General features: G+C 51.8%; 1 protein-coding gene across 1 annotated transcript in view; it reads right to left on the bottom strand.

The window, feature by feature from the left end:
• Window positions 1-13,701, bottom strand: part of LOC144798125 (uncharacterized) — an 81,935-nt gene that overhangs the window by 26,195 nt on the left and 42,039 nt on the right. The window contains exon 4 of the mRNA XM_078668881.1: window positions 2,438-2,560. Coding sequence (XP_078525007.1) covers window positions 2,438-2,560 — 123 coding nt within the window. The remainder of the gene's footprint in view (window positions 1-2,437; window positions 2,561-13,701) is intronic.

Raw genomic sequence — 13,701 nt, 5'->3', positions numbered from 1 at the left:
CGTCGCGGCTGATCCTGATCCGAACTCTTGCACCTGGAACGACCTTTGAGGCCCTGCTGACGCTGTCGCGGCCTGACCAAGCTGAACCACCTCCGAGGCCCTGCTGACGCTGTCGCGGCCTGACCAAGCTGAACTACCTTCGAGGCCCTGCTGACGCTGTCGCGGCCTGTCCAAGCTGAACTACCTTTGAGGCCCTGCTGACGCTGTCGCGGCCTGACCAAGCTGAACCACCTTCGAGGCCCTGCTGACGCTGTCGCGGCCTGACCAAGCTGCACTACCTTCGAGGCCCTGCTGACGCTGTCGCGGCCTGTCCAAGCTGAACTACCTTTGAGGCCCTGCTGACGCTGTCGCGGCCTGACCAAGCTGAACCACCTTCGAGGCCCTGCTGACGCTGTCGCGGCCTGACCAAGCTGAACCACCTTCGAGGCCCTGCTGACGCTGTCGCGGCCTGACCAAGCTGAACTACCTTTGAGGCCCTGCTGACGCTGTCGCGGCCTGAACCCTTGAACTATCCAAGCACCAGTGGGTGCCGAGACTGTCCCGCTACCCCCTTTTCCCCCGAGTTCAAGACATTACGGATCCCTCGATCCTTGCCGCTATCCTGCCAAGAACTTGCTTTGAGTACTTATATAAAGATTCTTGTGAACCTCCTTCCTGTGTAGTGTCTATCTGTAAGTAGTGTGATTACCCGGCTGTTACGATTGTAGGAGAGGAGCCTCGCCGAGGAGGCCTCCCTACGGTGCTCGGCCTATTCCATATAGAGAGGTGGGTCTCGGGGCGGACAGTCAGACACCTTCTGTCTCCCCTGGGGCCGCCTTTCCAACAGGGTGTAGCACTATGCTCACTCAGTTCATCCCAATGTTGAGCCATATGCGTTTTCCCATTTCTCATCATCTCCTCACTGGATATATCCGAATGTTCTGATAGTGACAAGAACTTATCCACAAGATCCACCAACTCCGCCTCCTTCGTTAGTGAATCTAGACTGTGTGACTCTGTCCCATTAAGAGCCCCAGCCAAGCCAACCGAGCCATTTTCGCTTCTAACCACAATGTTATTATCATTACAAAGCTTCTGTGGTACAACTGGTTCAGTATCTTGGCAACCCAGTTCCAGGGGTTCACCCCACTGTTGTTCACTCCTGCAGGATTGCGCCCATCCTTTTTACCAGCGCCGTTAGCCAGATCCATATTGCTGCCAGATATTAAATTGTCCACGGCAACAGCGTCATACAGAGAAATCTGCTGAGCACCTGAACTCTCCTTCATGATGACCGGGGGAACCAACAACAGCTTCAACACCCAATGTTCCTAGGAGCTTGTCTGTTTGGGGATTCGGAACACCCTGGATCCCCGTTTTCCCACTCTTCCCACCTTTGCCTTGTGAGAACATTTGCGGGATAGTGCATTTTGCGGGACTGACCATGCCCGTAGAGTTACCACGGGCACAGCTCTCGCCTTTATTTGTTTTACCATTGAGATTAGAGGCTTTCTTACGGCTCAGCGGCTCCGCGGTTTTTCCTACCGTTCCGGAGACAGTTCCAACGGCTGCCACTGTAGCAGCAGCGGTAGCACCATCAGCCAGGGCCTGGGCTTTCCCTCTAGCTCCTTTAGGCGGCATTATCGGTGTTCTGTGATATCCTGTTCTCGACTCTCCAGCAGTTTTGCCTGCAACAGTTGCTGCTTCTCGGCTCGGCGTCTACGCCCGGACCCTTGCGGCTACAATGTATCCAAGTCGGATTTTGCTGAGATAACCTGAACATGCCAATAGTACCAGGACTGAGCTTCGCACACCTCGGTAAGTGCTCAGACCCACTTTCACCCTCTCGTCCTCTCACTATCCACAGCACATCTTCTTCACGGGTGTAGGAGGACAGGGCTACCATCTCACACGACTGAGCTGGCGGCCGCCATATTGCCTCTGTCAAATGATATTCTATATGTAATATTCTGATATATAGTTCTGTTGATTTCTACATTCCCACCCACTGTAAAACTAAGACAGTGTTCTCGTTATAAGAGCTGCTATATTTCTTGTAACTCCCATGATATCCCCAATCCAACAAAATCCCTTCTATTTCCTTTGGGTAACTGATTAGACTTTTTCATGTCAGTAATATCTTGTTTTTTTTGTGCCCCATTACGTCTCCCATGCACTACTTCTGCCAGGCTCTCTACTCACATCCATTGTGGCGACAAGTTGATCATCCTGTGCAAAATTTTTCAGATACTTTGAGAGAGCCATCTGTATAACCCTGTTAACCATTCAATCGCAACACTGCTAGTTTCCATACCGGCTGCAGACCATGATGGAACTATCTGGAATACCAAAGTTCTGACTGAATGATCAGAAGTAATTCTGCTTTGCCCTGAAGGTTCTGAGGTTTTCCAAGACTGAATGAACGATCACCATCTGTCGGTGAGAACCTGTTGCTTACCGAGTCCGTCAAGATGCTATCCAGAGTGTCAGCAGTCACCAACATGTTGCTCATTGTCACCTCCCTTTGAGTGATGGTAGTATACATACAATGTACAATGGCTAGTTCCTGCTGGAGTGTTAACTGGAAGAAAAAGTAAATTTCATACATGTGATTAACAGAGTCAATCAGGAACTTATTCACAAACTGCAACATACTGCAAAATGCTTATCCCAAAACCTTTGTCTGAAGACCTCTGCCTCCACCTCTCTTATCTTTACTACGAGATCTTTGCCCTACACATACAACTATAATTTTTTACTACCCGTGGGAGGGATGGGAGTGAGTGGCTGGAAAACAGGTAATAGTTATTACTAAATGGGAGAGCTTTAGGTAAAGGTAGATTGGGTATATATATTCATTAAAAACCAAAGGTTATAGGGAGGTTACAGTTAGGTTCAGATTTTCCACACTCAAAACCATAGAAATTCAGCAGTTATAGCTAGAGTTATCTCAAGTAACTATAACTTGTGCCTAAGGTAATTATAACTCAACCCAGCCATGAACTGTTATCTCATCAACAATTTGACAGCAAAAGTTGCACTGATATTATCAATAATATCAGAGAAGATGTCACGAGTGAAGTAAAATGTGAGGTGCATGGTGACCTTGCGAGTTATAGTTGCCTTAGGGCACAAGGTATAGTCATTCCCCATTAGTAACAGTGCCGGGCCATTGGGAACGGGGTCCCTAGGGCTTGAATCAGCCCGGGGAGGGTGTCTGCGTGCCCCCTCACCCTTCTTACCTTTATCTGTACCCCAGAAGATGGAGTCCGAGGCTGAAAACGGTAGGGGGCCTATGTGCTGCCCTCTCAATATTTTATAAAGCTGGGCCCGGGAAATGGGGACATCAGGGTTGGCTCATCCTTGGGAAGTGGGCCACGTACACCTCTGACCTATATGCATATACAAAAATTAATGTGCCCTCAAATAATACAACTGGTGCTATGTAAAGTGCTTTGATACCCGATTCGGGTCAAGTTCGCGCTATATAAAATTCTGTAAAAAAAAAAACATGGGACCTTACCCGCCCAGGGAATTAAAGAAAACAAGCACAGGAGACTGTACTTGTTTATTTATTTTTTTATTTGGCCACAGATGCTCTGAGGCATCCGTCTGCACAATTAATTCTTTCTGGAAGTCAGGAGTGGCCAGCACCGGAGCTGTGTACATCGCGCGCTTCAGTGTTTCGAATGCCTCCTGGCAAGCAGCCGTCCAGCAGCCCCGCAAGACCATCCGTCTTGCGGGGCTGCTTCTTGGACTTTAGCTCAGTCAAGGGGGCTACGATGGTACCATATCCCTTGACGAACCTGCGGTAGTATCCTGTGAGGCCGAGGAAAGCTCGGACGTCAGTTTGGGTTTTGGGGGGCTCCCAGGCCATGATGGTCTCAATTTTGGCCTGGAGGGGTTGCACCTTACCCCCGCCCACCAGGTGTCCCAGGTACATGACAGATCCCTGTCTAATCTGGCACTTGCTAGCCTTGATGGTGAGGCAGGCGCGTTGCAGAGCCTGCAGCACCTCCTGGAGATGCTGCAGATGGTCTTCCCAGGTGCTACTGTAGACAGCTATGTCATCCAGGTACGCCGCTGAGAAGGACTCCAGGCCAGACACCACCTGGTTCACCAACCGCTGGAAGGTGGCCGGAGCATTCTTGAGCCCGAAGGGCATCACTCTGAATTGGAAGTGGCCCTCGGGGGTGGAGAACGCTCTCTTCTCCTTCGCTCCATCGGCCATGGCAATCTGCCAGTACCCTGATGTCAAGTCGATGGTGCTGAGGTACTTGGCTGCTCCCAGCCGGTCAATCAGCTCATCCGCCCATGGGATCGGGTGAGCATCTGTCTTGGTGACAGAGTTCAATCCCCGATAGTCCACACAGAACCGAAGTTCTGGTGTGGTGCCCGGTGGGGCCGCTTTCGGCACCAACATGACCGGACTAGCCCACGGACTGCTGGAGGGTTCGATCACCCCCAGCTCCAGCATTTTGGCCACCTCACCCTGGATGCTGTTCTTCACTTTCTCGGACAGCCAGTAAGACTTGGTTTTTACTGGCGGACTGTCCCCTGTGTCCACATCATGGGTACACACATGTGTAATTCCAGGTTTGAGGGAGAACAACGAGGCGTGCTGCGCCAATACCTGGCGGCAGTCCCTCTGTTGCTCTGGGGTCAAGGATGGGGGGAGGACAACTCCCTCCACTTAACCATCCTTCTCCTGGGCTGCCAGAAGGTCAGGAAGAGGCTCACTCTCCTCCTCCTCGCTCCCATCCGTCACCATGAGGAGAGCATGCTCTGATCGCTCATGGTGAGGCTTCAGGCGGTTGACGTGGAGCACCCGATGGGGCTGACGGGGGGTCTTCAAATCCACGACGTAGGTGGTCTGGCCTCGACGCTCAACAATCTCGTACGGACCAGTCCACCGGTCCTGGAGGGCACTAAGCTCCCCAGGCTCCATGACCCACACCTTCTGTCCAGCGTCCAACTCCACCGTCCGAGTGTTGCGGTCATACCACTCCTTCATGATGGCTTGGCTAGCCTCCAAGTTGTCTGATGCTTCCTTCCACAGCTTGGCCATCTGGCTGCCGAATGCCAACATGTAGCTGACGACATCATGGGGAAGCTTCTTCGAAGTCTTCTCCCACCCCTCCTTAACAAGGCTGAGGGGCCCCCGAACGGGATGCCATAGAGCAATTCGAAGGGGCTGAACCCGACTCCCTTCTGTGGTACCTGGCGGTATGAAAACAGCAGGCAAGGGAGGAGGATGTCCCATTTCCACCTCAATTCCTCTGGCAGGCTCCCAATCATACCCTTCAAGGTCTTGTTGAAGCGCTCTACGAGCCCGTTAGTCTGGGGGTGGTAAGTAGTGGGGAACCGATAGGTCACTCCACACTCCTTCCACATGGCCTGCATGTAGGCCGACATGAAGTTTGTGCCCCTGTCTGACACTACGACCTTGGGGAATCCCACTCTGGTAAATATCCCCATCAGGGCCCGCGCCACCACAGGTGCAGTGATGGTCCTCAGAGGAATAGCCTCTGGGTACCGAGTGGCGTGGTCCACTAACACCAAGATGAACCGGTGTCCCGCAGAGGTCGGAGGGTCTAACGGCCCAACGATGTCGATACCGGCCCGCTCAAAAGGGGTCCCGACCACCGGGAGCGGTTCCAAAGGGGCCTTCACTTTGGTCCCCGTCTTGCCACTTGCCTGGCAAGTCTTGCAGGTCTTGTAGTAGGTGTCAGAGGCAACTCTCATCCCGGGCCAATAAAAATGTGGGACTAGCCTCGCAAAGGTCTTGTCCTGGCCCAGGTGTCCAGCTAAAGGAATCTCATGCGCCAATTCCAATAAGAAGGCCCGGTAGCATTGGGGACCACTAAGGCCCTCGAGGATCCATGCACCGGAACCTTAGGCTCACTGTAAAGGAGGCCATTCTCCCAGTACACGTGAAAACTGCCGGTCTCCTGATGAATCGCTTGGGCTTCGGCCTGTCGCCGCATGCCTTCAAGCGTGGGGCACTTCTTTTGCGCCGGACAGAATTCCTCCCGGGTAGGCCCTCCTTCCACATGCCACTCGGCAAGGGTCGGCTAGTCCCCCACGGGAACAACATCCACCTCCACGGACTCCGGGGGTACCTCCACAGGCTCCCCATCCATCACACGGGGTGTGTTCTCCACTCCATTCTCCCCTTCAGGACCAGCATTGGGTTGGGCCATTGTCTCAGGCTCCAACCCAAGTTGAGTTTCTTGACGGGCAGCCATGGACCGCGTGACCACGCAAGTCCACTCTGGTAACTCCAGCATCTCAGTGTGGGCCTTAAACTCCACTTCCTTCCAGGCGGTATGTTCCAGGTCATTTCCTAGCAGACAGTCCACAGGAAAGGCAGGGCTTATCGCAACTCTCAACGGGCCTTGAACTCCTCCCCACTCAAAGGGAACCTGAGCCACGGGATAGTAGCTCAGACTGCCATCAGCCAACACAGCCGGATGGAACACATCAGGTACTACTTGCTCAGGGGACACCAGCCGCCTCACTACGGTGGTCATGCTGGCACCTGTGTCCCTCAGAGCGTCCACCTCCTCCCCATTGACCTTCACCCTCTGCTGGTACTTAGCAGTATTCCATCGTAAGGGCGTCACTGGGACCATCTCTCTATCCCCAAGTGAAACCAGGGTCAGGCCTGTGTACTCCCCCTCCCTATCTAAGGGCAGCTCTATCCCAAGCGCTACACTAACCACCCCAGGACTCTTGCCACCTGTGGGGGCTAGTGGTCATTTGCGAAACTGGGCATCTCCCTTGTAGTGTCCAACCTCCCCACATTCATAGCACCGTACAACTTTTGGCTGCTGACTCTTGACAAGGTAAGTGGGCTTTGAGGAACTGGACTGAGGTGGGGCACCTACTCCTCTCCCAAACTGTCTAGTTTGTGGGCCTTGTGAGAACTCCTTCTTTTTATCTCCCCCTCTTTCTTCTAGGGGCCGCCCTGTCCGCCTTTCGGGCCATCTCCCCCGGGGGCCTTGTGTGACACCCGGGTGCAGACCCAAGTATCCGCCTCCTCCGCGAGCTCACGGGGATCAGTCAGCTTGCGGTCCACCAGATGTTGGCACAGCTCCGGAAAACATTTATCCAAGAGGTGCTCTCTCAAAAAAAGATTGTACAGGCCCTCATAATCATGCACCTCGCTGCCACGCACCCAACAATCCAGAGCCTTACGGGCATAGTCAAAGAAATCCACCCAATTCTGAGTGGACAGCTTATGGCTGCCACAGAACGTTTGGCGATACCTTTCAGGATTGAGGCCGAACTTTTTAATGAGCGCCTCCTTCATGGGGGAATACCTGAACTGGTCTGTCTTATCCAAGTACAGGAGGGTGTCCCTGATGTTGGGAGGTATATAACGATACAAGCCACCTCCCCAGTGTTTCTCAGGCACCCATGGGCGGTCAAGGCCACTTCATACGCCTCCAACCACCTAGCAATGTCATCCCCCTGTGTGTAGCTCGCGATCACCTCCTTGGGTAACCAAAATCTGGGCTCCTGTTGAACCCCTTGTACGCTGCCACCATTGGGACTTCCTGGCGCACCCAATTGCAATGCTCGCAGCTCAATTTCTTTAAGCTGGAGCTCGTGCGCCAACTTCCTTTCTTCCATAGCTAACTTTTTTTCCTCCAAAGCAAGCTTCTTATCTTCCCTTTCTCTTTCCTTCATGCTCTAGTTTGGCAAGCTCCCACTTCAATCGCCTCTCCTCCCTCCTGTCCTCATACTCCTGCGATGACGCGCTCCCCCCAGATACACTACTCCCTGCCCCGGAACGTCTTCCTGGCAACACATTGTCGGACATATCAATGTTGAGCAGGCCTGGGTCTTCTGGAGTGCCCGCCTCCCATTGCGTGACCTGTCCCTCCTGTTCCCCATCCCCTCTCTTCTCTGGGTGGGCCCTTAACCATGCCCTCAAGGCGGTACGGAGTTCTTCCTTTGCGGCTCTCCGCCCAACCGGCACCCCCATCCCCTGACAAAATTCCCTAAGCTGCACCACTGTGTACTCCTCCAGATCACCTAGCTGGAACTCCATTTTGCCAGGTGGGGACCCAGATAAAATCATGGAAAGATATTAGGACGTGGGTACAATACTGGGTCAACACAGGTCTCTACACACTCTACAGGCTAGACAGTGGGGGGGTTAATTGAGAAAGGTTGTAGGCACGATAGGTGTCCAGTCTAATTGCAGCGCACTCTGTCCCACTGGAGGGTGCTGTATAGTCACAGGTCCTGGATCCCACCGCTCGCCACCAAATGTAGGAACTGAGGTCACCAGTTCCCCTGGGGTAGCCTGGCATGAGCAGGTAGGCACCTGAAAGCTCAGGTGTTAAGTGACTACACAGCACACGCATCCACTGAGACAATAAGTGCAGGCAAGGACATAGACCCCACCAGTTACGTTTGATTCAAATTAATAAGCTTTTATATAAGATTAGAATCAGGTAAATCAAAAATTCACAGTAGCAATAACTTATTAGTTTCCCTTAAAAGCACATGTGTCTCATCACTCTGCAATAAATACTTAAATGAATAAATATTAAATATTAGATAACCGTGGGCTTGGTAACAACCTTGCTCCTAATCAGCACCTGCAAGGCAATCTTTATAAAGACATTCAAATAACATTGCATCAAGCATCAATAACCATTTCTACATATAAGCAACCATCTCATTTAGTGACTAAAATCATCCAGGAAACTTTGCCTTGGACAAGAGTAAACCGTCCATTAAGTAGGAGTAAAACATTTCATTCTGTATTAATGGACATCACAGTGAAGATTGGGCATCAGCTCATTAGGCGAGAGAACTGGGGATTCATTAAGGCACAGATGCCCCTGTATTCAGCAAAAGCACTTCCTTATACCACCATTACCCAAGCATCAGGGCCTACACCAGCTGGCATTCGTCTGGACCCCAGGCAGGGGTTAACCAATGTGTTGGCCCAGTTCAGAGGCCTGGCAGTCTCGCAAGAACTTCTCCCCCACCCAGAGTCATCTAAGGCCAACAGGGCCCAACCACGATGTTCCCCGGGGGAGGGGCGAATTCGGGGCCTTCTCCGGCCTTCCGCCCTCCTCCCCTGGGGGTTACCTTCTATCTTCGGCCCTCCGGGGCCCTTGCGGCGGGTCAACTGGTGTAGGAGGGCTCGGGCTCCTTCGGGAGCTCTCCGGTGGTCTGGCACTGTGGGGGGCAGTCGCGAGGTGCAGCCGGGCTTCACGAGGCCCCGCGGGTGCAGCAAGCAGGAGAGGATCTCTCGCTCTCGTCGAGCGCTGCTGCGGGATCTGCCCCGGGTCCCAGGCCTACCGAGTCTCACTGGGCCCAGGACCAATCGTAGGAGACAGGGAGGAGGTGCGCCCGCAGCTGCGGGTTGCAGAGCAGCCTGCGGGGGCGTGTAGGCCTCACGCTCGACAGCAGGAAGTGGTGGAGGGGGCGCGGCTGGTGACGCGGCAGGCGTCCCCTCACCATGTCACAGGGGAGGCAACGGCTTCGGGCCCGGAGCGGCCTTGTGGAATGTGGCGGCGGCCCTCTCCTGGTCCCGGGGGCCACCGAGGGGGTGATGAAGGCAGCACCGGCCAAGGGAGTGCCAGGCTGCGACGGTGAGTTCCGCAGTGCGCTCAGTCTTTCCAGCGCTGAGGGGGCAGTCTCAACTCTAGTGCTTTGTGACAGAAAGGGGCTCTGGCCTCACAGCGCTTCATGAAATAAAGGGGCTCTGGCCTCACAGCTCTTCGTGACAGACAGGGGCTCTGGCCTCACAGCGCTTCCCAGTGGGGGCACAGTTGACGAGTGCTGGATAGATAATGCTGGCAAAATAGCCGTCGCAGCTATCAGGCAGGTCAGCATTCTAGCGCTGAGGGGGGGGAAGAGCGCTTCTCAGGTGGCCCAAGTCACTTCAGGTTTAGGCTCGCAGTTCAGTCAGGGGGGGTTGGCACAGAGAGGGGAGAGCGCTTGGCAGGCAGATCAGTACCTGGTTGATCCCCAAGATTCCTGATTAGCGCGGGAAAGCTTCTTCTTGGCGCGTGTTGGTTCTGACGCCCTTTGTTTGTAGTTCCTTGGTTTCTTGAGGGGGGGTTAGAGTTGAAGGCTTGACAGCAGGTCACTTCAGGTGGTCCCTGGGTTCCCCTCCCGCCGGGCCAGATCAGTGGGCTAGTTCAGGGTTCCTCACTCTACTTGGAAGGCAGCACCTAAGCCCTGTCACTCCCAGTGCTAAATCTCCTGCGTGGGCCCCCCAGGTCAGTGATGCCCCAACTCTCTACTCTGCTCTGACTGGAAAGTTTCCCTCCCTTTTCTTATATAGCGACAGTTGGCAGTTGGCAGTGGCAGTTGGTGTCACTTCCCCTGTTCTAGAAGGTTCCAGGAGCTTCCCTCATTCTAGCTATGGGCAGGCTGGAAGGCTGGCATTGCTACATAGTTTAAGGGTTCCAGTCAGCTCCTGGCTACTACAGTGCGCCTAAAAAGACCACGCTGCAGTAGCAGGGGTCAGTGGCAGCCATCTTAGGGGAAGAGAGCATCTGCACCTTAACATTGGGAAACAATGGGAAGGTGCCCAGAGACCTAAGGCCAACAAAAAGTAGGTGGGAAAAATGAGGCCAAGGCGAAAAAAAATAGGGAAGACCACCCTAGGCCTGACAGGTCTAACATTAACCTTGAATCGTACCAACAGAAATCTATCCCTTTCATTAGATAGGAGTGAAAGCAAAGCTCCATACCCTGAACAGTTTTTAAAAATAAATGCCCCTATACAATGGGTTTCACAAGCTCTATGTGTTCATGTTGTAATAAGGGACTTTTGAGAAACAAGTCTCTCCCTCTTTTGAGTTCCAGGGGGTACGGGGACTAATAACTGCAGTATATGTTCACCCAACCCATGCTGGTAAAAGCTGCCTTCATATAAGCAATCCAAGGGAGGATTTGATGCATGTTGTCAAGGGTCAGACAATCAGACAAAATCAGTCTATTTATTTTGCAACCCTCCCCAGTCTATATCTTGATCCAGCACAGCAAGGGTCTGAGAGCAACAAGGTCACCAATGTATCTAAAAACAAAGTTCCTGACGAACAAAAAAAGCTGGGGTACTTTGAGGACCCGCAGAATAAACCTTAAAATGTATTTTCTGTGAGTTCAATTTTATCGACCGTCATGTAACCCCATACATCACTGTCATATAGCTCCTTGGAGATGCACTTGGACTTAAAATACTTAACTAGAGGGTCCAGTCACCATGAGGCCAACCTCTGTGCAACACTAGCTACAGTCCCCGTGGTCTTGACCAAATCACAAGTCTTACCCTCAACTAGGGGTTTAAAACTCATATTAGCGTCAAATAGCACCAGCAGGTAAGAGAAAGCTGGGACCTTACCCAGGGTATGACTCCCCACCTTGAAGGTTTTGAAACTGGTGGAAATTCAGCGATGTTAAGAACTCTCTCCGCAAGTTGGGCTTTAAATATGATATGCTCTACCCTGCCTGTCTATGAGTTGAGGTCAATGGGAGGCCTCGCTCCTTGACAAGCCAGCAGAGGCAAACGACTTTTGCAAACACTTTGCTTTCAAGTCCTCCTCTTCTAGACAGAACACACTACAAATTACTGGATCACCGACTCCTGCTCCTTAGTCCCCTTAGAGCTGATATGGCCTCCAGTATTTGGATTCTCCCTCAAAATAGGGACTACTTCTGCATAACACATGTGGACTGCCCCAGACAGTATGCTTTGCTAATCATTGCCTTCTTATTACTTTTTCCATACAAATGCTGTTTATATGTGGTTGATTCTTCCTTTCTGCTTCAGCTATTCCTCTAGGAACGGGCCACACCAAGCAAACACGTCAACTCTCCCCCATGGAGAACACTGCAGTAGCCTCATTGGGATTGTTTAGTTCTTTGTTTCTCCTTTTTGGGGCTTTATTGGATGTTTTCTATATAGTGGGAGTGGGGGGGGGATAGGTGTGGGCCCTTTCTGCTTTCTCTTCAGTTATGTATTTGTTTGTTACCCTTTGCACAACAGGTACACTATATGCCAGCTTATGACATGGCGCTGTTCTTTTCACACCTGTTTACTCTATGCCATCTCAGAAAGGGCCTGTAGAGGTGATAGACATTACTTCCCTTACATGAAAAATATGTGGCATCAATAATCCACGTAAAGGCAAACAAGTCCTCTCATATCTGTCGCGACATAGCCTTCCTTCAGGAAACACGTATCCTACCCAATGGCGCCCAATCATATGCGACTACTTGGAGCCCCCACCCCGCTATTTCTCCTCTCATGGCTCCTATTCCTGTGGATTCTGCCCCCTCATGCATAAAAGCAGCCCCTATTCCCTCCATAAATGTCACTCGGACCCAAATGGATGCTATTTAATCCTACAAGGCAGCCTCACTGACAAACGAGTACTATTAGTCAACATATACGCCCCGAACACTGAGTATCCACAATTCTTTCAGGAGTTTTAGGCCCATATGGGCCATGCAGATGCCAACTTTGTATCCTATGAGATATCCACTCCCAACCGCAATGCTTTTAAACCTCCAAGGTATAGACTTAAATGCCTCCTAAGGCGGCGGCCTCCAACTCCATTGACGTTTAGTATTGTTGACTGAATTTCGCGATCTGGCTGATAGGGAAATCGCATATCTAGGGAAACACACTAGGGCTCCGTGCTATGGTGAGGGGGCACACCCGACCGCACTTTTGTGCGGATAATCCACCCTAATCGCCTAGGTAGTTATGTCGATGAATTGCGCACTGTCTCTGAGTCCTCTGTTTTTGCTGGCGAAGATGTTCTGGCGAGTCCCAATGCTATTATGAACTCCTTTGTACATCCTGCACTCCTGACAATGCACCAGAGATCCCATCATACTTGGTGAAGATCGCCATAGGTCTGGCCCACTGATGGCCAATGACAATTTTTTAGCAAGTTGATTTTTTGCGAGGAGGTCACCCAGGTGATCGACTCTTTAGACAGGTCCAATGGCCCTGGCCTTGATGGCCTTATGAGAGCTTTCTATAAAGCTTTCAAACAACATGTCACCCACATCTCTTTGCAGTGGTCAACAGAATCTCCTGCCAAACACCTGCTTTAGTTACCCTAACGGATGCCGAAAAGACGTTTGACCCCTTGGAGTGGCCCTTCTTGAAAGAAGCTCTGATCAAACTGGGAATCCCTACCGCGCTCATCTCCTTGGTCATGCTCTTATATCCTAATCCTGTGGCATGCATGTGAGTCAATGGTTCCCTTAATGGACCCTTTGGTCTGCCACCTTCTGGAGCGCCACATACATAAGGCTCCCGCGCTTCATTTAAAAAATATTTTCATCCGGAGTCACGTTGGGTGTGAAAATACAGCCCCAAAAAAAATGCTCTTTTGGCCCTGTGGGACCCTCTGATCAGGCCTATGCGGTCAGGGTGCTTTTACCCTGCCATCTTTTCTTCTTTTTTAATCGTTTTTCTTTCTCCTCGTACCAAGTGAAAAGATGGCTGTCAACACTTCCTGGTTACAAGTGTTGGCAGCCAATCAGAGGCAAGCTCCACTGTGGCACTTACTGGATGTACTGAGCAGGCTAGTTGGACCCCACACTGAAAAAAACATAGGTTTCAGGGACGTTATAGTTAGTTGGAAATTTCACTCGTACAAAACCATAGAAATAGTCAGTAGACCTAACTTTAACTCGTGCCCATGCAATGCACTGCTGATGACGTCA

Source organism: Lissotriton helveticus, chromosome 12 (genome assembly GCF_964261635.1).
Source record: "Lissotriton helveticus chromosome 12, aLisHel1.1, whole genome shotgun sequence".
Taxonomy (NCBI): Eukaryota; Metazoa; Chordata; class Amphibia; order Caudata; family Salamandridae; genus Lissotriton; species Lissotriton helveticus.
This window is presented reverse-complemented; position numbering and strand designations above follow the sequence as displayed.